This window comes from Hypanus sabinus, chromosome 6, assembly GCF_030144855.1.
Source record: "Hypanus sabinus isolate sHypSab1 chromosome 6, sHypSab1.hap1, whole genome shotgun sequence".
Taxonomy (NCBI): Eukaryota; Metazoa; Chordata; class Chondrichthyes; order Myliobatiformes; family Dasyatidae; genus Hypanus; species Hypanus sabinus.
This window is the reverse complement of record NC_082711.1, coordinates 63065720-63090836: the sequence shown is the minus strand read 5'-3', so window position 1 is coordinate 63090836 and position 25117 is coordinate 63065720. Positions and strand designations below refer to the sequence as shown.

At 41.3% G+C, this 25117-nt stretch overlaps 1 protein-coding gene across 2 annotated transcripts; it reads right to left on the bottom strand.

The window, feature by feature from the left end:
* Positions 1-1252: 1252 nt before the first annotated feature.
* gatad1 (GATA zinc finger domain containing 1) lies at positions 1253-21573 on the bottom strand. 2 transcript variants are annotated; one of them, XM_059972295.1, is made up of 5 exons: positions 21141-21472; positions 13560-13685; positions 12166-12225; positions 5253-5436; positions 1253-3346 (listed from the first exon to the last, which is right to left on the bottom strand). In XM_059972295.1, exons 1-5 carry the CDS (start codon positions 21321-21323, stop codon positions 3156-3158), a joined length of 744 nt encoding a protein of 247 aa, XP_059828278.1. In that variant the 5' UTR covers positions 21324-21472; the 3' UTR covers positions 1253-3155. The 2 variants fall into 2 exon arrangements, with proteins under 2 accessions (XP_059828278.1, XP_059828279.1); XM_059972296.1 differs by having other exon boundaries at positions 3244-3377; positions 21141-21573.
* Positions 21574-25117: the final 3544 nt, after the last annotated feature.

Sequence of the window (25117 nt, the reverse complement as noted above, 5' to 3'; positions counted from 1 at the left end):
CAATGACATCAACAAGTTCTTTTAATAGGTACACATCAATTAGACTTGGAAATATAAAGGCAATTCTTGAATATTGGCACAGATCCTGAAACTCCCTTCCCACTAGCGCAAAAGAGTACCTTCAGTAGAAGCACTGCAGTACTTGAAGGTAGTTTACTACCATTGTTGGAATATCAGTAAGGGGATGGACAATAAATATAGTTCTGCCAGTAATAATCACATAATAAAAATAAATTTTTATAAATCCTTCCAGAAAATATCCAATTACCATTTATAAAATTATTGAATTGTCTTTGAGCTTCAAGGGCTTCAAACCTTGAGCTCCAGATTAAAATTACTGTAAAACAATGTCTCATATTTTCTAATTTTCTTAAATCTTACTTATTGGTTACTGGACATAGTTTATTTTCATCTACTTAATTAAAGCATTTAGAATTCTGATGTTAAGCTTCCTCTTCCTCGATGAAATCAAGCTTCTCTAGTCCCTTTCAAATAAATCCTTGATATCATTCTCATAAATCTCCCCATGCATCTGTCCTTGATTTGACACCCAGAATTGAACTTAAATCTTCAGCTGACATTTAAGCAATTATGAATGATTACCCTAATGCAGAGGGTGTGAGAAATATTGTCTAGAATTGCCAGGATTTTCCATAGGGTCCTTTGTTCTACTACAGTCTCCAGAGTGTCCAGTTTGACTCCTATAACAGAGCCAGCCTTTCTGATCAGTTTATTGAGCCTGTTGGCATCACCTGGGTTGATGACATTGCCCTGGCACATCACCACATAGAAGATACAGGCGACAACAGACTGGTAGAACATGTGAAGGACAGGCTTGCATACTGCAAAGGCTCTCAGTCTCCTCAGGAAGTAGAAGTGACTGGCCATTCTTGTACTCCACTCAAGATGATAACTGATTGTTAGCATCCATCAGCCTGAAATTGGGGAGCCATTCTGAGCACATATGCACTAGAGGAAAGACAGTATTCTTCCTGTTAATCTATTTTGTGAACTCAACTTGTTATGACAACCCATGCTATGAATTTCATTATGTAATAAAGCTGTGTAAATGGACCAAAAATTATCCTACTCATAACTGTTAAACTTTTATAACTTTAACTATATTAAGCACAATGTGCAATTCTTTCAGTCATTACGCAGTGTACAAAAGTTATGACCACACAACATCACCAGAGTCTGAAAATATTTGGAATAATGCATCCATCCAGTTTTATTCTAAGCCCACGACAGCAGCCACAAAGAAGAGCTTAAGAAACTTTAACAAGATGTTAATTTTATTTAAATAGAATCACATCTGAACAATAGTATCTACATAGTACCTGACATGGCCAATATGACAGACAAAACAGCACAATATGGATTTTCTCTATAGATGGTTTTCAAAAACAATTTTTACACCTGTACAAAACCAGATTCTTAATAATGCAATCTGAAAATCAGTTTCTGAAGGATTGAACATGTAGCTGGCCCCTTTATTTGGTTGAAGTAACACAAGGTTCCAATGAATATCTTCAGTACTATACAAATAAAGCACCTCATTTATATTTAAAAAAGACCACAAATAGCTTCTGCAAAAGTTACAACAGCCTTATGTCAAAAATAAGTTTTGTCTATATTGATTTTCACAATCTAAGAGATGTATTCTGTTGAAGAATTTTGGGTCAAAATAGCTCTGAACCCTCAAAGTATTGCAATGAGCATGAGTAATATTTCAGTTTGTAACAGTCCATCCCAGCAAAATTGATACAATTGATTCCGATTAATTGGCCATTGGTTAATCAGGGAAGCAGCTTATTTGGTATAACTTTTTAATAACAAAAAACAATCAAGAAAATAGCTGGGATTCCCTTTGTTTATTTGGAACACTATGCCACTTAATTGGGACAGGAGGTTACTGCCAGACAGTTTCCAACCAGTGTCAGTTGCAAGCACTTATGAGACCGTTAGGCATTATACCATGCTTAGAGCAAACAGCTTTTTAAATAGCGTCAGCGGCGTGCATTTATGTTCAGAAAGCAGTGATTTTTGTCATTGATATTTGGCGAGAAGTAAGCAGCAAGACAATTCAGAACTGTTTTGCTCAATGTGATTTCAAACATTTAGGCTTTGAGATGCCAAAAGTGGCCAGGAGTAAAATGATTTCACGACTTCAACAACTTAGGACAATGAAGAATCTGAAGGTATCAACAATCACTTTCAATATTACAAGGAAAATGAAGATTTGGAGGATGCAGTTGTTAAAAGCATTGTATGAAGGCAATCCATTATCAGCACCTGGTGTTTGGTCCATGGCCTCCTCTACTGCCAGGATCAGGTTGGAGGAGCAACACCATATATTTCATCTGGGTAGCCTACAACCTGATGACATGAACATCGATTTCTCGAAATTATGGTGATTGCCCCCACTCCTCTCCTTCACCATTTCCCATTCCTGTTTCCCTCTCTCAGGTTCATCACCTCCCTCTGGTGCTCCTCCCCCTCCCGTTCTTCCATGGTCTTCTGTCCTCTCCTATCCGATTCCTGCTTCTCCAGTCCTTTATCTCTTTCACCAATCAACTTCCCAGCTCTTGACTTCACTCCTTCCATCATCACCCATCGCCTACCACCTCCTTCTTCCTCCCTTCCCCCCACTTTATTATTCTGCCTTCTCCCCTTCCTTTCCGGTCTTGACAAAGTGTCTTGTCTGAAACATCAACTGTTTACTCTTTTCCATAGATGCAGCCTGGCCTGCTGAATTCCTCCAGCATTTTGTGTGTGTTACTTTGGATTTCCAGCACCTGCAGATTTTCTTGTATTTCTGCACTGATTTTGTTCATTTACAGTCAATCGAAAGAACATGGCAGTGTACACTGTATAAATTCCTCTGTCGTTAACTAATACATACTTTTATAGTGCTGTGGTAGCATTTGTAGTGTTCTAATTTCTTCTGTATTTCACAAGTACATAATTTGTTATTCAGTTAAACTTCAGCTTGCCTTTTTCTTTAATACCTTTGTAACTACTTCTGTGAAACTTCCGTTAATACTTGCAACTGCTTAGTTGGACCAAAATGTACTGGCCCCGATGAATCTCAATTAACCAGAATCCACTGTAATGATAAAAATGTACATTTTAATAAACATTTGGCATTCTTGCTATAAACAGTTTGCAATCGATTCCCTCACGGCTATTGCAGGAGTTGGTCCAACACGGGTCCAGATATACCCTTTCTCAGGTCTGGTTGGAATAACTGGAAAAGGAGTAGATCGTGATTTGAAGTATTCAGAAGGTGCGTGGCAGACAAACTCAAAATGTTCCATTTTTCTTGGCAAGTCTTCTTCTGGTCCTAAAATTATAACAATATGTTGGCATATACCCTAATATGGAATTAATATTGAAATGCCAAAGAGAGGATGATTTTATCTACAATATGTAAATTAAAACTTACAAAATAACAACTTTATAATTTACTGTCATACATTATGATCTCACATAAGACCATTACAACTTTTACATTAATATATATCAATTCTGTAGAGCACAGATATCCAAGAATAACAGATTGTGTGCCTTACTGATTTGAAACTTTCATTCTATAAGCGTGGTGCCAAGTTTAAAATGTGTCCTTATATAATTTTCCTTTTGGATTGCATATTTCATGCTCAGTATACAAATTTCATTTTGGGTCAGGCTGCATCTACACTGAATGCAACATCTTTGGGGCCCCAAGTTAGCGTAGTGGTTAGTGTAATGATATGACAGCTCGTGGTGTTCTGGAGTTTGGAATTCAATTCTGGCGCTGCCTGCAAGGAGTTTATACATTCTCCCCATGAATGCCTGGGTTTCCTTCCACAGTTTAAGACTTACCGGTTAGTAGATTCAGGTCACTGTAATGTGTCCTGTGATTAAACAGGTGGGTTATTCAGCAATGCGGTTTGTTGGGCCTCAAGGGCCTATTCTGTGCTGTGTCTCTAAATAAAAATGAAAAATAACCTACAACACTCCGAGTTTTGAAACACCCAGCTCTCTCTGGGCTGTGGCATTAAGTGTGCAAGGAGCCTTCAATGAAGCAAGACCCTTCACTGCAGTATGCATTCAAGCACATTTTAAGTGTTGTTCAAACATGTGGTTTTCAGCTAGCTAGCACCCTGGCTTATTATTCACTTCTTCTCAGAAATTGCTTTAGGATCAATGATCACTTAATGAATGATTTGTACCACAATAACATTCAGGTCTGTTGCCCAAGAGTCCTGATGTTCTTAGTCCAGAACCTTATAATGAGGACTAGAAGTTGACCGTGTGAAAATACTTTCAATATTGGTTAATGTGGAGGAAATACTGAGAGTTAAAGATTTTGATAGACAAAGGGTTAATATTGGCTTTTTGAGTATGGAAACCAATTTGCAGCTTAGTTTGTTATAGATATGGTTTTGGCTTTCAGCAGAGATGACTCTTAGAATAAATACTTCCAGTTGTTCATCTTGTAAGAATTGGACAAGGATATGAGACAAACTGTTTGTTAATATAAACAGTAAATACAAAGTTGTACATTAGATGATTTTTTAAATTTTTGTCTGTTGCTACAGGTTAGCTCATCACAAGAGAATTGCATGTGAACCCAAGTTATCTTTTCTAATTCACAAGGTTAATCAGGCTTTGCTTTTGTAATTGATTTGAACGTGCACAAAACAGATCTCTGCTCTCTGTATTATTTGGAGTTCGAAACCCACTGTTAGAGGTTCCACTTCCCAAGATACTGTGAATAAAGTTCTCTTTACTTTGAAGTCCGTGTCTAATTTACTTACAATCAACTTTAATTGAATTTCCTTAGCAAATTAATTTCCCTAACAGATAACCAGTGAACATCAACTATCTCACAGACTTGCATCATAACGTTCTGGTCCAGTGGCAAGGAGGTCCAAATACAACCGAAAAATAGGTTTGGATGTACAGACATCAGCACACACACGCACAAGTGTGTAAGTATCTGTTAGAATGTCCATGCAAGTCTATACACACTTCATACGAGTACAAAACTGCATATTTTGCATACAAGTAGATTTGCATGTATCTGGTTATTGGAAACTGTCTCAGAAGGCACCTTCTTCTCCAAACAGTACGCTTATTAGTGTCATGGTTAGTGATGCCCTCCTTTTGGACTTATCTCAGTAAATAATATCACAATGGGACATTCAGTTATTTGTTACAATGGACAATCAAAATGACTGTGGTATAAAAGGCTTTATACATACCAAGTATATAAGTTGATGCGTCAAACTGTTCCCTAGAGCTTGCCTGAGTTGGAATGAGCCACGTAATCACTGCACTCTTTTCACAATATTGATCTTGTACAAACCCTCTTATCTGGGCATAGTAAATCTTTTCATCATCCTCGTCCACTACAGAGACTACGTCTCCAACCTGGTAATATATACCCTAAAGTATATTGAAAGAACACGTAACAATAAGTAAAATTATCACTGATGCTTCTTAAAATTCCCAATTAATCCAATTATACACAGATAATTCCAATAGGCCAGAGGTGTAATTGCTGGGTTGCTGCTGTAATAAGATTTGAAGCCCCAGGGCAAAATAAGCAGGGTACTCCTTTCCTAGCCATTTTCCAGTAAATACACAGCCTAGCTGGGTCGTACATCTTTATTCTTGATTGAATGCGCTATTCTACCAAATATAAAGATTGGCTAACTAGCATGTATGAAACAGCACTTACCATGCATCATCCACAACAGTGAGAATGGAGAGTGATCATTTTATTATTGAGCAGTGGGGAACAGATGCCCCTTGATAAAAATCTAAAGACAAGACATTGTAACATATTGATCATGTAGAGATGAAAAGGAAAACAACTGATGCATGGAAAAAGTGGATAGAATAGAATGTCAAAATATCTTTCTTCAGAACAAATCAGTCAAATAGCACGGCAGAGTTGTATACAATGGAAAGAGGGCTTTTGGTCAGACTTCTCCATGAAGAATAACATGTCCTATCTCTGCTAATCCTATTTTCCTATATTTGGCTTATATTCCTCCGCTCCTTTTCTATCCATGTAGCTGTCCAAATGCTTTTTAAATCCTATGACTGTACCTTGCTCTTTCACCTCCCCGATAGCTTGTTCCACACCCACTACCTGCTGTATGAAAACACTCGCCCCTCAGATTTCTTTTAAATATTTTTCTTCTCGCCCTAAACCTTTGTCCTCTAGTTTTAAGACATTAGATTCTAAATTGGAGAAAGGCCAATTTTGATTGTATCAGAAATGATCTGGCCAGTGTGAATCAGGACAGGCTGTCTTTTGGCAAAAGTGTACTTGGAAAGTCGGGGGCCTTCAAAAATGAAATTTTGAGAGTACAAATCTTTTATGTGCCCATTAGAATAAAAGGTAAAGATAACAAGTGTAGGAAACCTTGATTTTCAAGAGAGATTGAGGGCTTTGTCGGTCGTTGGTAGGTTGCATCTGGAATTTCCAGTTGGCGAACGATTTCCCTCCATGCCGTTCTGACATATTGGGAAATCATGTACGTGGCAAGTTACAGCCTTCTGCTGGGTGAATTTTTTTTATAAGAGATCACCAGCGATTAACCCAGCATGGATGGAGAGCGTGCAAGGGAGCTGGCTGGATTCGAACTTGGGACCTCTCACCCTGATGCCACTATGCCACCAGCTGGACTTGGTTAAGAGAGAAAGGGAGGTGCAGAGCAGGTATAGGTAAGTAGAACAAATGAGGCGTTTATGAAGTACAAGAAATGTAAGAGAACACTTAAGAAATAACTTAGGAAGGCTAAAAGTAGGCATGAAGTTGCTCTAGCAGACAAACTGAAGGAGAACGCCAAGGGATTATACAGATATGTTACAAGCAAAAGGATTGCAAGGAACAAAATGGGTCCTTTGGAAGACTAGAATGGTAATCCACGTGTGGAGCCAAAACAGATGGGGGAATATCTTAAATACATTCTTTGCATCTATACTTACTCAGGAGACAGATATAGAGTCTACAGAAGTGAGGCAAAGCAACATCAACTTCATAGACCCTGTACAGACTACAGAGGAGGTGTTTGCTACCCTGAGGCAGATCTTGCATTAGGGCTTATATCCCCTGGTTCCATACAAAGACCTCTTTTAGCCCCCCAGGATCCCTTCTCTTTCACTAGCTACTCTCTTGCTTCTAATATATTTATGAAAGGTTTTGGAAACCTTTGAATTATCTTTAATTCTGCTGACCAGACCCATTTAATGTCCCTTTTTTTTGACTTCCTAATTGTTTTCTTAAGGTCTCTCCTTTATCCTCAATAAATCTCACAGGATTCGCTTGATTAACGATTTCCTGAACGTGGACCAGAATTACTGCTTTTTCCTGATCAATTTCCTTTGTTAATTAGAATTCCCTAATCTTATCATCTTTGCTTCTTAACATTAGAGAGACATGGCAATTCTGGTCCCTTACTATTTTGCTATTAAACATCTCCCACTTAATTGGATGTTGTTTTCTTCTCTAGCAGCTGCTCAAATCTAATGTTGCCTTATACTAGTAAAGTCAGCCTTCCCTCAATTTAAGACATTAACTCAAGATTCAACCCTTTCCTCTTCCATGACTACTTTAAAGCTTACTGAACTGTGATCACTATTCACAAAGGGTTCCTCCACAAAGACTCCCGCCATCTGCCCATCCTAAGGCTGAGTACAGTTACATACTTCCCAAATGCATTTACCAAATTCCACCTTATCTTGGCCCACATCATTACGGCTACCCCAGTCTATACTGGGCCAGTTCAATCACGCCCTACTACAAGCCTACTGCTATTTGTCTACACATTGGTTCTTCTAAATCCTGCTGGCTATTTGGAGGCCTAGAGTATGATCTCATCAAAGTGATTGCCCCTTTCTTATTTCTAAATTGTACCCATATAGCTTAATTTGCTGACCCTTCAGTATAACCTCCTGAGTACTGTAATCCTCTCTTCTTAATCATCAATGGAACAACACCTCTCTTTTTAGAGCCCCCATTGAATCACACTGAAAATCCTGTCTGCAGTACTTTGAACTGATACTCCTTTCCTTCCCTTAGCCATATTTCCACAATTGCCACAATATCATAATCCTACATGCAGATTCACACCATCAGCTCATCTGTCTTATCTGAAAGGCACCTTGCATCAATGTGTAAATGCACTTAAGCCTACTAGCCCTTTTATGCTCCCCACCCATCACCAGCTGCTCTGCCGACAAGACTGCCTGCTCCATTTACTACAGACGTTTCTTCTCTCCTCTCCTGTTACACTGTCATTTTTGGGTCCCAATCACATTGTCACCAGTTTAAACCATCCTGATTAACCTTCCAGCCAAGAAGCTGTCCACCCCCCAGCTTAGATGGAACCCTTCCTTCTTGTATAGGTCACCACTGCTCTATAAGAGACTCCAATTGTAATGCACTATAAGGATTCACTGCTAATGTAATGGTTTCTCTGTAGCAGCAATATCTGGTTATGACTAGAGATAACGAGGGCTTTGGAATGTGCGCCATCCAATGAGGCATATTGTGCTTTCTTGTGGGTCTGAGAGAAGGGATTTTGTGGTCTTTTGTGGGCAAGAGATAAAGAGAGAAGACACGAGTGAAAAGAGTTGGTAGACCGCTGGATGGAGTGGACTTGGAATGAGGATCCAAGGGTCAGCGACGCTTGGAGAAGGTCGATGGGGAACGAATGAATGTAAATGTGAGCTCCCATGTGCACATTAAGACTGTTTCATTAAAATGGGCCCTTTTTCTTTTTATGTTCTTTACTAACCCTATAGTCAGATTAAGATTTATAAAGTTCAGTCGTTTAATTGTATATGGTGTACTGTCCGATATTTTGCGGTATGGATTTGTACCGGGCAACATATCACGCAGCATCCACACCAACGAGATGTCTAAGTTTGGCTGAGCCAAAGGCCATCTTCCCTAGACAAACGCATACCAGCCGAACCTGAGGGTCACACAATTATCAAGTATCTGAAGCTCCCCTTACATTCCTTAGCCATACACTTAACTGCCCTATCTTCCTGTTTCTAAACGCACTACTTCTCGACAAAAGGTTAGCCATACATTTAAACCACCTTCCTACTTCTAAACTCACTATCTTATGGAAAGGTCATGGCTTTTAACATCCTACCCAACTCCGTGAATTGCAGTATACAAATCACAATGCCAATATCCCAGGTGGTGACAAGGAGGCATATAGTGGCAAGAAAGATTGGCTGGTTTAGTGGTGTTGCACCAACAGCTTTGGACTGACTCAATATCACCAAGACCAAGGAACTGATTGTGGACTTTAGGAAGAGGAAGTCAGAAATACAGCCAGTCCTCATTGAGGAGCCAGTGGAGGAAAGGGTGAGCAGCTTCAAGTTCCTGGGTGTCAGCATCTCAGAGGATTTATCCTGGGCCCAATACATAGATACAATCATGAAAAAGACGCACCAGCAGCTCAATTTTGTTAGGTGTTTGAGGTAATTTGGCATGTTGTTGAGTCGTTAAGTCAAGTCCGTATGAGTCTATAGGGTTTTGAAGGCAAGATATGGAAATAGATTGCCAGGCCTTTCTTCCATGCAGATACTGCTGCTGCCCAGGTTGGGACCCAGCTGGGTTTGAACTCAGGACCATCTGCCTTGAAGTCCAGTGCTGATGCCACTACACCACCAGCCAGCACGATTTGGCATGACACGCTTGCAAATTTCAGTGGAGAGCATTCTAACTAGTTGCATCATGGAATAGTATATGGAGGATCCAATAAAAGGATCACCAGGGGCTACAGAGCTTTGTAAACTCACCGGTTACAGTTCCATCACAGCCACAACCCTCATCACTATCAACAATGTCTTCAAGAGCAAGAAAAGTAGCATCCATCACTAAGGTCCCTCAGGATCACAATCAGGTTTATTACCACTGGCATGTGTCGTGAAATTTATTAACTTAGCAGCAGGAGTTCAATGCAACACATAATATAGAAGGGAAAAAGATAAGTACATCAATTACAGTATACATATATTGAATAGATTAAAAATCGTGCAAAACCAGTAATAATATATATTAAAAAGGTAAGGTAGTGTTCACAAGTTCAATGTCCATTTAGAAATCGGATGGCAGAGGGGAAGCAGCTGTTCCTGAATTGCTGTGTGTGTGCCTTCAGGCTTCTGTATCTCCGACCTGAAGGTAACAGTGAGAAACTAGTGTGCCCTGGGTGCTGGGGGTCCTTAATAATGGACACTGCCTTTCTGAGACACTGCTCTTTGAAGGTGTCCTGGTAGTACCCAAGATGGAGCTGACTAAAATTACAATCCTATGCAACTTCTTCTGGTCCTGTGCAGAAGTTGGCCACCCTCCCCACCCCACCCCATACCAGACTGTGAAGCAGCCTGCCAGAATCCTCTCTACGGTACATCTATAGAAGTTTCTGAGTGTATTTGTTGACATACCAAATATCTTCAAACTCCTAATGAAGTATAGCCGTTGTCTTGTCTTCTTTATAGCTGCATCGTTATGTTGGGACCAGGTTAGGTCCTCAGAGATCTTGATACCCAGAAGCTTGAAACTGCTTGCTCTCTCCACTTCTGATCCCTCTACGGGGACTGATTTGTGAGAGAGCTGTGGATCCATGGAATGTTCTGCCTCAGAAGGCAGTGGAGGCCAATTCTCTGGATGCTTTCAAGAAAGAGTTAGATAGAGCTCTTAAAGATAGTGGAGTCAAGGGATATGGGGAGAAGGTAGGAACGGGGTACTGATTGTGGATGATCAGCCATGATCATATTGAATGTAGGTGCTGGCTCGAAGGGCCGAATGGCCTACTCCTGCACCTATTGTCTATTGACTGGTATGTGTTCCTTTCTGAAGTCCACAGTCACCTCTTTTGTCTTACTGACGTTGAGTTGTCAGATTGTTGCTCTGACCCCACTCTACTAGTTGGTATATCTCGCTCCTGTTTGCCCTCTCATCTCCATCTGAGATTCTACCACCAATGGTTGTATCATCAGCAAGTTTATTGGTGGTATTTGAGGTACGCCTAGCCACACAGTCATGGGTATATAGAGAATAGAGCAGTGGGCTAAGCACATTTCTCCCTTTCAAAGCGGGCATAGAAGGCATTGAATTGTTCTGGTAGTGAAGCATCACTGCCGTTCATGCTTTTGGGTTTCGCTTTTTAGGAAGTAATGTTTTGCAATCCCTGCCAGAATTGTTGTACATCTGATGTCAACTCCAACCTCATTCGAAATGGTCTCTTTTTGCCCTTGAAATAGCCCTCCGCAAGTCATACCTGGTTTTCTGGTACAGACCTGGGTCACCAGCCTTGAATGCCACAGATGTAGCCTTCAGATGATGTACCTCCTGGTTCATCCACAGCTTTTGGTTTGGGAATGTACAGCAAGTCTTTGTAGGCACACACTCATCCACACAGGTTTTAATGAAGTTGGTAACAACTGCAGGGTACTAAAACAATTTCGAAAACGAATCCCTGAATACAGTCCAGTCCACCGATTCAAAGCAGTCTTGTAAGCGTTCCTGTGCCTCTCTTGTCCATACCTTCTTGGTCCTCTTGTAGAAGTACAGCCAAGTGATCAGACTTCCTTAAGTGAGGGTGTGGAATAGCACGGTAGATATTCTTGATGGTGGTGTAACAATGGTCCAGTGTGCTGTTTCCTCTGGCATTGCAAATGATCTGTTGATGGTAATAGTTTAGTGATATTTTTCAGACTGTCCTGGTTAAAATTCCCCAAAATGCATGTTTCGTGCATGTTGATCTCATTGCTCATATCATCTAAAGCCCTGATTTACAATGGCCTGAGGTGGATCATCCTGAAAATACTTTCTTCTTGTTAACTATCCATTAGGGATGAGGTACAGGAGCCTGAAGACCCGCACGCAAGGAGTTAGGAACATCTGCTTCCCCTCCGCCATCTTTCTGAAGAGTCCATGAACACTGGTTATTCCTTTCTTTTGCACTTTGTAAAAGTTTTGTAATTTATAGTAATTTTATGCTTTTTCACTGCACCTCTGCCAGAAAACAAACTTCACTTCATATCAGTGATATCCATTGATAAAAATAACTTCAAAGCAAGAATGAGATCTCTATCAGATATTTTTCTTAAAAATATAAAATAGAACTGAAAAAGTCTTACCCCATAGAAAATAGATTCAGATGTGATTATTGTAGATACAGACTCTGGTGCTTTAATTGGCTGCAAAATACAAAAGACTCAGTCATTATACTAAACCAGCATTTGAAAAATAAAGATGAGGAACTGGAGTGCAAGAGATTACATTAAAGACTGCATAACAGGGAATAGAATTTGTTCTACGTACAACTAATTATTCTACAGTGCACCTTCTTAACATGCAAAATATCTTTACTTCCAATCATAAAATAAGAAGTCAGTTTTCCGGTCTTATATGCAAGTGAATACAATAATATAAAACTCCCAATCATCAGCATTTCTCTTACAATTCTGATAGTCAACAGGTCCCTTATTAAATTCCACTATTATAATTTTACAAAATCAAAACCAGAATATTAAATATCTTATTATAGAAATATTAGCCTTCATCTGCCAAGCACGTAGGTCAGGCTAGATTGAGACACAAGAGACTGCAAATTAGACATGAGCAACTAGATTCCAGATCAGGCTAGAACTGCAAAATACTAGGAAGGGAAGAATTACATTACTTGCATATTTCTGGTCATCAGATTACAAGAAGAATATACCAAAAGTATACCGGGGAGATTTTCTAGTTAGTTGCCAGGACTGGAGAAATATGGTTGCGAGAAAATGACTAGGTTGGGTTACTTTCTTTGAAATAACCAAAACCAAATTTAACTGAAGGGTACAAAATCAAGTTAACAAATTCCATGACGCATAGCAATGATAATAATCCTGATTCTGATTCTGAGAGGCTCAAAGAGGGTGAAAAGGAATAATGACAATCCTAAAGGCCGTAGAAGTGGCTTAAGTGGATACAACAGATTTAAAGACCACTTTCTGTACCTTAAGCATCAACTAAGCTACAGTGCCATACTCTCTACTTGAAATGCACCATTAGATGATGTCACTTATTAAATAGGGCAGTACAGCTGACATTTCTCCTATAGTACTGCCAAGTAGTTCATGGGAAACAGGAGGGTGAAATTTTCTCCAAAATAAATTACTCACGGACATTTAAGTGCCATAACTATGCTGTTTTCTACAAGTTCAGTTACTGGAAGAACACAATCAATAAATATATCACAGAGATGGATTTAACCATGATAGTCATCCGTGCACTTTTAGACTCTTTTATATTCCACACTTAATAAAAGATCCATTGCAAGCAACTCAGGATGGAAATTTATTTTAAAGAACAAAAGGCATCAACTATTAATGAGTACTACATACAAGACTTTCAGAATGATTGATAAATTATATAGTGAACCATACAGCCAGATCGAGTCAAAATAATTACACCAGTTGGACAACTTTTTTCACACCATCCCCAAGAGTTTTAAATATTCAAAGACTGTACCTTTGAACCGCCTTACATTTTTTAATTTGAATATATGCCTACGGCCCTTTCCTTTGGTAGAAACTTTTTTCTCAGTGGGAGGCATAGACCTGTATTTTGTGTTCCGCAACCTTGCAGATCGTCTGTGAATTTCTTGCTTTGCCTGTCAAAACACAAAAAGAGATTAAATATGAAAGGATATTTAAAAAAAGGCAGGTGAACAGGAAAAGCGTTGCCAGAGGAGAGATGGGACGCATCATAGACTGAGAAGGAAATTTTCTCATGGAGGAAGAGGGAATGCCTAAGGTACCAAATAAGTACTTGCATCAGTCATTAAAAAGATGATGTTGCAGATGCCTTATCAAAGGAAGTTAAATTCAATTCTGGGTGTGTTAAAAGACTAAAAAAGAACAGGTCCTGGAAAGGCCAGCTGCAGTTAAATTTATTAAGATACTGGCTAGGCTGCCAATGGAAATAGGAAGAAAATTGAAAAAGCTCTCAACATAATTTTCCAAACATCTACAGATTCAGGGTTGGTGATTATAGGACTGTAGAACTGCAAATATTACGCCCTTGCTCAAAATAAAAAGGGTGTAAGGATAAACCTAGCAACAACAGGTATGTCAGTTTAACCTTGGTGGCTGGGGAAGTTCTCAAAACAAGACCTTGGAACAGAATTAGCAGTCACTTGGACAACTGCAAATCAATTACATAAACCAGCTCAAATGTGTTAAATGAAAATCTTGTCTAGTAAACCAGATAAAAATTTTGATGAGTAACAGGCAAGTCTAAAAGGGAAATACTGTTTCGTGATATATAAATACAGACTTCAATAGGCACTTGAAGTGCTATATAATATTCTTGATGTTGGGACCAAAGGGCATGAAATGATCAGCCTGTAGCACTTCCATCCACTGTGATAAATTGCTTTGAGAGATTGGTTGTGAAGCATATTAACTCCTGCTTGAGGATGACTTGGAATTGCTCCAATTTGCCTACTGTCATAACAGGTCAACAGATGACACTTCATTAGCTCTTCACTCAGTCTGGAACATCTGGACAATGAAGATGCATTCATCAGGACATCAGGATGCTCTTCAATGCTTACAGCTCAGCATTCAACACTATCATCCCTGCAAAACCAATCGCTAAGCTTGATACCACCCTGTGGTACTGTTGGCATTTCCTCACTTGAAGACTCTGGTCAGTATGGATTGGTACAACTTCTCCTCCACAATCACTATCAGCACAGGCGCACCACAAGGCTGTGATCCCTTGGTATTAGCATATCCTTTACAGTGTGGCTAAGTACAGCTCTAAAGCCACGTTTGTTTGCTGATGACACCACTATCATTGGCCAAATCAGAGGCAATGACCAACTGAACTGGCATATAGAGGGTGAATGAAATCTGGTTGAATGGTACCACAACCACCTCTCACTCAATGTTGGCAAAACCAAAGAGTTGATAATTAACTACTGGAGAAAGAAGCTGGAAGTCCATGAACCAGTCCTCATCAAGGGATTGAAGGTGGAGAGGGTCAGTAACTTTACATCCCTTAGTGTTAACATATCAGAGGAGCTGTCTTAGCACCAGCAGTTAAGTGTTAACACAAAGAAGGCACAACAAGTGCCTCTACTTTCTTATAAGTTTGCTCTGATTTGGCATGTCATCCATAACTTGGGCAAACTTCTATAGGCGCAGAGTGGAGAGTATCCTGACTGGTTGTATCACAAACTGATATGGAAACACCAATGGCCAAGAATGGAAAAGTCTACAGAAAGTGGAGGATACAGACGAGTCCATACAGGGAAATCCCTCCCCACATTCAGCACATCTACAAGGAGTGCTGCCACATGAGTGCAGCACCCATCATCAAGGCCCCCAGCCATTCAGGCAGTGCTTGCTTCTTGTTGCTACCATCAGGAAAAACGTATGGGAACCTTAGGTCCGACACCACCAGGTTCAGGGACAGCTATTACCTTCAAACTACTAAGCTCCTGAACCAGTGTGGATAACTTTACTTACTTCAACTCTGAACTGATTCTACTATGCAGTCACTTTTAAGGACTCTACAACTCATGTTCTCAGTACTATTTACATTTATTTGCCCAGTTTGTCTTCTTTTACATATTGGTTGTTTGCCAGCTTTTAAAAAATCACTGATTCTATTGTGTTGCTCTGTTTTCCTATAAATGGCTACAAGATAAGTGGCCCAGGGAGTGACAAATCGATTTCAATACAAGTACGTATGAGGTAATGCATTTTGAAAAGTCAAACTTGTACTATGAATAGTAGGGAACTTGGTACTGTAATGGAATAAAGGAAGTACAAATGCATAGTTCGTTGAAAGCAGCATCACAGGTAGACTGAATGGCACAAAGGGTGTTTAGCATGGTCGGCTTCCTCAGTCAGGGCACTGAATGCAGGAGTTGGGAAATCATGGTGCAGCTGTACAAGTCATTGTGAGGCTGCATTAGGGAGTACTGTGTACCTTTTTGGTTACTGTTATAGGAAAAAATTAATTTAACTAAAAAATGCACAAAAAGATTTCTAAGGATGTTGTCGGGACTCGAGGGTCTGAGCTGAGAGGTTGGCTAGGCTAGATCTTTACTTTCTGGAATGTACGAGAATGAGGGGCAAGCTTATAGAAGTATTTAAAATAAGAAACATCAGTTAGGTGAATGATAATAGTCTTTTCCTCAAAATATAGCCAAAACACAAGAAATTGAGACTACTTAGGTGGACAATATGGTCCTATCTGTGCTATATTGTTCTATATGACTCTAAACCTCAGGCTTTATATATAAAGTGTTTAAAATGGTAAAGGAGATTTTGATTAAAAAGTATGTGGGCTTCTAGTCTTTAAATACAAGCATAGATTACAAGGAAGATGACCATTTATTACATAGCAGTTAAACCACAAGCACTGAATCCAGATCAAACACAGATGTGAAGAGGGGCAGCACAGTATGATTTGCTCATTGAACAGAATACAGTGGGTTCCGGTAGGACACACTGGGAGCACTACATTTTGACCTAATTAAGCAGCTGTCCAAATTGCTGAAGTTTCACAGAAATAGTTAAAAAGGTATTTAAAAAAGGCAAACTAAAGTTTAACCGAATAATAAATTATGTATTTAAATGAAATACAGAATTAGAACACTATATTATATAGTACTATAAAACTGTGTATTAGTTTCTAATAGTTATTGACGCGAGGAATTCATCCAGTGTACGCTGCCGTGTTCTTTTGACTGACTGCAAATGAACAAAATAGGGCAGACACCTAGTGCAGATAATTCATTGCCTCCACGCAATATTTTTGATGACTGCATCCTCCAAATCTTCATTTTCATTGTAATATTCGAGATGACTGTCAATACCTTCAAATTATCCATAGTTCCTAACGTGCTGGAGTAGTGAAATCCTTTCATTTTCACTCTTGTCCATTTGTGGCATCTCTAAGCCTGAATGCTTGAAACCACAGTGAGCAACAGTTCTGAATTGACTTGCTGCTTATTTCAACTATCAGTGACAAACATCACTGCTTTTTAAACAAACACACACAACTGACTGTAATTTAAAAACTGTCTGCTCTAAGCACGGTGTACTACCTAATGGCCACATAAGTGCATGTGACTGATGCTAGTAACTGTTCAGCAACAGTCTCCTGCCCCTTTTAAGCTGCATATTATCCCAAACAAACAAAGGGAATCCCAGCTACTTTCTCGATAGTTTCTGCTCTGTAAGAGTTGTCCCAAATAAGTGGCTGCCCTGATTAACTAATGGCCCAATTATCTTGTAAGTGGTTTCTCCAGGCTTCAGTCCTTTTATGTAAGAAAATTTCATCAGTTGGTTAATGCCTTTGATACTGATCTTATAAAACTTTAAACAGAGACACTGTATGGTTCAAACTTATAGCTCAAACACCTCTGAGAACATCAGCAAGAGAAATTCCGCAGAAAACATATGATGGACAAAACCTTACATGGAGAGTAACTATAATCTGAAACTTACTGCAAGTGTGGGAGGATGTGATTCACTTGGTACTTTCAACCAAGAACTGGATTGACATATGTCTCTCTAAATGCCTCCTAAACATTGTTATTAGGGGTGTCCTTCTCTTCCACTGGCAGCACACTCCAGAGAGCCTTCATTAAACATTCTCCCCCTCTCACCTTAGACTTAGGCTTTTGCCAATGCATTTGGCATTGCCATGCTGGGAAAAAGTCTCTGACCGTCTACCCTATCTATGCTGCTCATAATTATATACACTCCTATCACACTGTCTCTCAGTCTCTGACCCTCAAGACAAAACAGTCCAAGTCTGTTCAACTTCTCCAAGTGACATCCCAGTGAACCTCTTTTTCACTCTCATCAAAGCCTCCACATTCTTCCAGTAATGCAGTGATCAAATCTCCAAATATGGCCGAACCAGCACTCTTCGACTTTCCTACTCAATATCCAAGTGATGAAGGCACAAATATCACACAGTTTCATGTGTTAGCTCTTTCAGGGAGCAATGGATCAACGGAGCCTGGCCAGACCCCACTTGGAGTACTGTGCTCAGTTCTGGGGAGTATTGGGGAGCATGCCTTATAAGAATAGGTTGAGTGAACTTGGCCTTTTCTCCTTGGAGCGACAGAGGATGAGAGGTGATCTGATACAGGTATACAAGATGATGACAGGCATTGATCGTGTGGATAGTCAGAGGCTTTTTCCCAGGGCTGAAATGGTTGCCACAAGAGGACACAGGTTTAAGGTGATTGGAAGTAGGTACAGAGGAGATGTCAGGGGTAAGATTTTTTTACTCAGAGAGTGGTGAGTGCGTGGAATGGGCTGCCAGCAACGGTGGTGGAGGTGGATACAATAGGGTCTTTTAAGAGACTTTTAGATAGGTACATGGAGCTTAGAAAAATAGAGGGTTATAGGTAAGCCTAGTAATTTCTAAGGTGGGGAGATGTTCAGCACAACATTGTGGGCCTGTATTGTGCTGTAGGTTTTCTATGTTTCTATTTACTGCATAAATCAAGTACTGGGGAAGGAGATGATAATGCTTTTGCTTATAGCTCAATTCAATCTGCTGCTGATGCCATAGTCTCTGCACTCCAGACTCACCTTGAGTGTCTCATATGCCAGGAAGCTGTTTATTGATTTCAGCTCGACATTTAATATGATCATCCCTAGAAGCTGCTGCGTAAACTGTCCTCACTGGGTCTCAACACCTCACTCTGTAACAGGATTGTAGACTTCTTGACAGAAAGGCCAGTCAATCCATATTGCCAGTAACATCTTAGCTCCATCACACCGAGCACTGACGTTTCCCAGCTCTGTGTACTCAGCACTGCTAGATCCAGTTCGCTAATGGCAGTCAACAATGATGACGAGATGGCATACAGAAAGGAGGTTGAGCGGCTGGTAGAATGGTGAGACGCGAGTCTCAATGTGGACAAGGCCACAGGGATGAAGGTGCAGGCGGACCACATCACTGCACATACACGGCTTCTCCTCGTGCAGAATGTTAGGAACACAAAGTTTCTGGGAGTGCATATGACAGACAATCTCACCTGGTCCTTCAACATCACCTCTTTGGTCAGAAAACATAGCAGAAACTCTGAGATCGAGGTTCCTGTTCCCCCCCCCCCCCCCCCAACCCCATTTTAACCAATTTTCACAGGAGCACCATCAAGTGTCCAACTCATCACCACCTGGTAGGGGAATCGCAAAGCATCTGACCACAAGCCCCTCCAAGGGATTGCGAGGACTGCAGAAAGGATCATCAGGGTCTCTCTTCCATCCATTAGAGATTTTGTCAAGAGCACTGTGTACGCAAGGTCCTTAGCATGTTAATGACCCTTCCCACCTGTCCAACAATCTCTTTGACCCCACCATTAGGCAGGAGGTACTGTAGCAATAAGAACGGTTAGGATGGGAAACAGTTTCTTTTCCCCAGGAAGACTACTGAACTCCCTGCCACCACCCAGATCACATCACGCATGAAGCGCCAGTGGTTTTATGCTCTTTACTTTTTCATTAGTGTTGTAAATGTACCTTATTATTTGTTAATTGACTCCTGATATTACTTAAGGCATTTTGTGTGTGTGTGTGTGTGTGTGTGTGTGTGTGTGTGTGTGTGTGTGTGTGTGTGTGTGTGTGTGTGTGTGTGTTATATGTACATCTTGATCTGAAGGAATGGTTGTTTCATTTGGCCGTATACACGTGTACATTTGAATGTGGAGCAAAGTTAAGGCGGCACTAAACAGCGACTCCTTTGCTCGCGTCTTTGGAAACAGCTCTATTTTCATCTTTGATATCTCTTTTTCCCCTTTTCAAGGTTCGTTTGAAGACCCTGATTTGGAGTTACACTCTGACTTGTGTTCTTTGCAGAAATGGGACCCAATCTCAGGGTCCCACAACCGACCGCTTTTTGATATGCCAAGGTATGACTCGCGCACCTTCAGGGTGCCGGATTTTCATGGCTCTGGAGACTGGTTCAAGGCTGGTGCCCCTGACTGAGCATCGCGGGAGAACACGGAACATCAGGAGCTGTGTGTCCAGGGACCTGAGCAGCCTTTCTGGGGCCGATTCGCTAGGTGCAGGTTTTGGAAAAAGCGATGCAACAGACATTTAACATAATAAATCAGTGACTTCTGTTATGTCTCTCCTCTCACTATGAAACAGAGACACCTCTTTACTCTTATTAGGGAGAGAGCCAGAGAGAGCCTGTGTTATGTTGAATACCGGGAAATGAGCAGTCTTTGGGGTACTGCAAGTCTGTATCTTTACTGATGCTTTGCTGCACGTTTGAGTGCTCAGTGGAGGGCACTGACGCTTTTTTGCTGGGGGGGGGAAATCATTGCCTTACTACTGCTTGTGCGTGGGAGGGGGGAGCTGGGCGGGGGGGGGCTTTGTTTGGGGTTCGAACATTTAAACATTTAAACTTACAAACAAAAATTAGATTTGCTGGGCTCAAGGGACTTAGCATAGTAACTGCTCTGCACACAAGTGTCTGCAGAGTTCTGGACATAGCAACCAGTCTCCTTTCTATAGACTGTCTGTACTTCTCGCTGCCTCAAAAAAGCAGCCAGCACAATCAGACACCCTACCCACCCCCAAACATCCTCTCTTCTCCCCTTTTCGATTGGGCAGAAGATACAAAAGCCTGAAAGCACCCATCATCTGGCTCAAAGACAGTTCCGTCCCACTGTCATAAATTAAGAGGGTTCCCTATAACCAAAAGATGGACTCTTGACCTCACAAACAACTTCGTTATGATATGCACCTTACCTGAACTTCCTCTGCACCTGTTAGTTTATTTTGCGGTTTTTTTAACCTGTTCAATCTCAATGCACTGTGTAACGATGCAAGACAATGTTACAATAATAAACGAACACCAATAACTGGATGTTTCTACACGGAGCTAGGGTTAACTCAATACGCCAAATGACAACTTCCTGTGTCTGGTCTATATCAACGCTCGAACCAAACACCCTCAAAACAATTGTCTATTAAACGGCCTTAGTTTCTGGTGAAGCAGAAGCGATCTCAGGTGCCTTCAGCTCGGGAGCAACCGCGCACCATTCCCCGGGAGGGCCAGTCAGAGGCCTTGGTCTCACCTGCTTCCCACCGCCGTTGCTCTGCTGCGCTGGCGGAGCCACTCCAGGTGCTGAGGCCGAGCCGGGCCCGGGGCTTTTCCCGGCGCAGTTGTTGCAGACGATGTCACCCTGGCTGCTCTTCCTCCACATGGCCGACGAGTTGGCCTTGCATACGCTGCACGATGGCTTTAAACCCAGCGGCATCTTGTCGGCGTCTGGTCCGAGCGCCAATTAACTTAAGGAGTCACAGCACCAAACCCGGCCCTTACCCCGCTGAACCTTCGGCACTGCACCGTACATCGCCTCCCCTCCGCGGCCGGTGGGAAGACCAGTCAGCAGCGCCCCCCGGTGACCGGGAGGACCGGCAGAAAGCGGCGCTCTTCGCCTGCTCCCATCGAACTGTACGTCAGTCCCACCATTGTCTGCACAAGCACCATCTAAAGAGCTTCCTAAACGATTATATTGCATCCTCCTTCGCCGCTATCTCCGGCAGCACATTCAAGCCACCCACCAGTATGTAAGCAAAACTCCCCTCTCACCTTAAATGCTAGTAATAGTGCAGAATTTAAAACACAGGGTAGTATTAGAGGCAATCCAATAGATACATTAGGCTTATTCCTAGGATGAGAGCATAATTGCATTATTAGCAGCTCAAAAATGTTGGATTATGAGGAAAATCCGACAGATAGGTTTGTATCTGTTTTGATAATGGAATAGCTGAACTACAAGTGATAGTATTAGGGTGCAGCAAATCATGAAGGTAGCATCATGCATATTGCTAAGAGGGCAGAGTTTGATAAATAGAGTTTAGTTACAGGTTTGAAGAACTGGCAAGGCCAGATCTGGAGTGCGATGTAGGGTTTTGGTCCCCTTATTTAAAACAAGGATAATATTAGCATTGGAAGCAAGCCAGAAGAGCTTCATTTAACTAATACCTGGGATGAGATGATCTAATACAAGTTAAATCTGAATTTGTTGTTGGAAGAATGGGGTTGATTTTACAAAAATACATAAAATTTTAAGAGAGTATTACAGTGTAGATGTTGCAATGTCTCCACTAATGTAAGACACAGATAACAGGATATTTACAAGATTTTAAAAAAATTTTTTATTTATGAAACAAAATATACATAATTCAAAAATAAAATTATACACAATAACCATTCAATGACTTTCAATTCTTTACAGTTGTTTCCATTACTGTCTTTACATTTTCAAAATTTTTGCCACCCACGTGGCACTCTGTTCTAACGTATTTACATTCAGGGGGTATACCCCCAACCCCCCAACCCCCCTACCCCTCAACTCCCACGGGAGAAGAACCCTAGACCATGGTCCTTCCCCACCGGGCCCTTGCGGTGGCTGCACCAAGTTTGAGTGCGTCCCTCAGCACGTACTCCTGCAGCCAAGAATGTGCCAGTTGGCAGCATTCCCACACGGACATCTCCATGTGCTGGTAGGCCATCAAGTTTCCGGCCAACCAAAGAGAGTCTTTGACCGAGTTGATGATCTGCCAGCAGCACCAGATGTTGGTCTCCATGTGTGTCCCCGGGAACAGCCCGTAGATCAGAGAGTCCTCTGTTACGCAGCTGCTGGGATGAACCTCGACTTTGTCCCTTTCATCTTCCTCCACACCTTCTCCGTGAACCCACAGTGTGCAAAGAGGTGGGTCACTGACTCCTCCTTTCTGCAGTCCTCCCATAGGCAGAGGGGTGTGGAGATGACGTTCCGGGCATACAGGAGGGATCAGACTGAGAGGGCCCCTCTCACCGCCAGCCAGGCGAGGTCTTGGTGCCTGTTGGTGAGGCCTGGCGATGAGGCATTTTGCCAGATGAACTGGACGGTCTGCTCAGGGAACCACCCCACTGTGTCCATCACGTCCTTCTCCTGCAGTGTCTGCAGGACCTTATGTGCTGACATTTACAAGATGAGCTAACTCCCAACATGTAGGAATTTCTTTACACAAAGGGCAAATCTCTAGCATTCTCAACTTAGTGGATGCTAAATCACTAATTATTTAAAGAGATTGAATTTTTGTTTAAAAAAAGAGGGGAGTGTAGAGGAGAGAGGCCTGGAGCAGATCTATCATCATATTAAATATAAAGTAACATGCTCAAAATGCTGGAGGAACTCAGCAGGTCAGGCAGCATCTATGGAACCGAATAAACAGTCAATGTTTTGGACCAAGAACCTTCTTCAGGACTGGAAAGGAAGGGAGAAGACACCAGAATAAAAAGGTGGGTAGAGGGAAAAGAGAATAGCTGGATGATAGGTAAAACTGGGTGGGTGTGAAAGGTCACCCATCAATAATTCTTCAGTTCAGCTTGCTTTATATTCTTCCCCCAAAATATTGTCCTAGTTAGCTTCAATTGCCCTCCAGTGATTTTCCCTGCATGATCTTTGTTTTTCTTTGTTCTAATTTTGTAAAAATTGTATACAATATGTTTATTATTCATGGGAAACTGGCAGCAGCATTGGGGAAGGAGGGAGCTGTCCGATTGGGATGGGCTCCACCCGAACAGTGATGGAACCTGGATCCTGTTGAATCGCATAAAGATGGCTGTCGATAGGGCTTTAAACTAAATAGCGGGGGCGGGTTCAATAGATTACTCTTTTATCTTACCCATACCCCTGTAAAGTGTGGATAAAGTAAAAACAAAAGTTAAAAAAGAGAAAAGTAAGGGTGGAGTGCAGAAGTCAAGTGCAAAAGAGACAAAGGTTACTAGATTTCAAAGTTTCAAAGGTACATTTAATGCCAGAGAAATGTATACAATATACATCCTGAAATTCTTTTTCTTCACAACCATCCACAAAACAGGAGTGCCCTAAAGAATGAATGACAGTTAAATGTTAGAACCCCAAAGTCCCACCAGCTCCCCCTCCCACAAACAGCAGCAAAGCAACAATCTCCCCTCCCCCATCAGCAAAGCATCAATAAAGACAGACTTGCAGTACCCCAAAGACTACTCACTCACCCAGTAATTCAACATACCACAGGCTCTCTCTCTCTAACAGGGGGTAAAAGAGGTGCCCTGTTTGAAAAGCGTAATGAGTGTAACAACACTTCATCTGAAACAAGGTCAGTGAACTTGTGGCACAAATCAGTTTAAAGGGATATGATTTAGTAGTTATTACAGAGACATGGTTGCAGGGTGGAGAGGACTGGGAATTAAATATCCAAGGGTATCAAATAATACGGAAGGATAGGCAGGAAGGGAGGTGGGGTAGCCCTCTTAATTAAGGATGAGATCAGTATGATGGTGACAGATGATACAAGATCTAAGGAGCAGAATGCTTAATCCATCTGGGTAGAGATTAGGAATAATAAAGGGAAAAAAATTACTGATGGGAGTTGTCTATCAGCCACCGAATAATAACATTACAGAGGCACAGGCAATAAACCGAGAAATATCTGAGACACGTAAGAATGAAATAGTAGTTATTGTGGGGGGGGGGCTTTATCTTGCACATAGATTGGGTGAATTAAGTTGGTCTAGGTAGTCTTGAGGACTTCAAAGTATGCATATGTGATAGCTTTCTTGAACAGCACGTTACTGGACCTACAAAGGAATGTGCTATCTCAGATATGGCCCTGTGCAATAAGGCAGAAATGCTTGAAGCTATCACTAAAGAAGATATAGCGAGCCATTTGAAAAGAAATGGATCCATCAGGCAGACACAGCATGGATTCAGCAAAGGCAGGTCCTGTTTGAGTTTTTTGAGGAAATAATGAGTGCAGTGGATAGAGGGGAAAAAATGAGCATTATTTACTTGGATTTACCAAAGGCATTTGATAAAGTGCCACATAAAAGACTTGACCATAAGATAAGGTTGCATAAAGTTGGGGTTGATGTATTAGCATGGGTAGTGGATTGGTTAATAGAAAGTAGAGTGTTGGGATACATGGGTGTTTCTCTGGTTGGAAATCAATGGTGAACGGTGTGCTGCAGGAGTCAGTGCTGGGCTTGCAACTGTTCACAATATACATTAATGTTCTG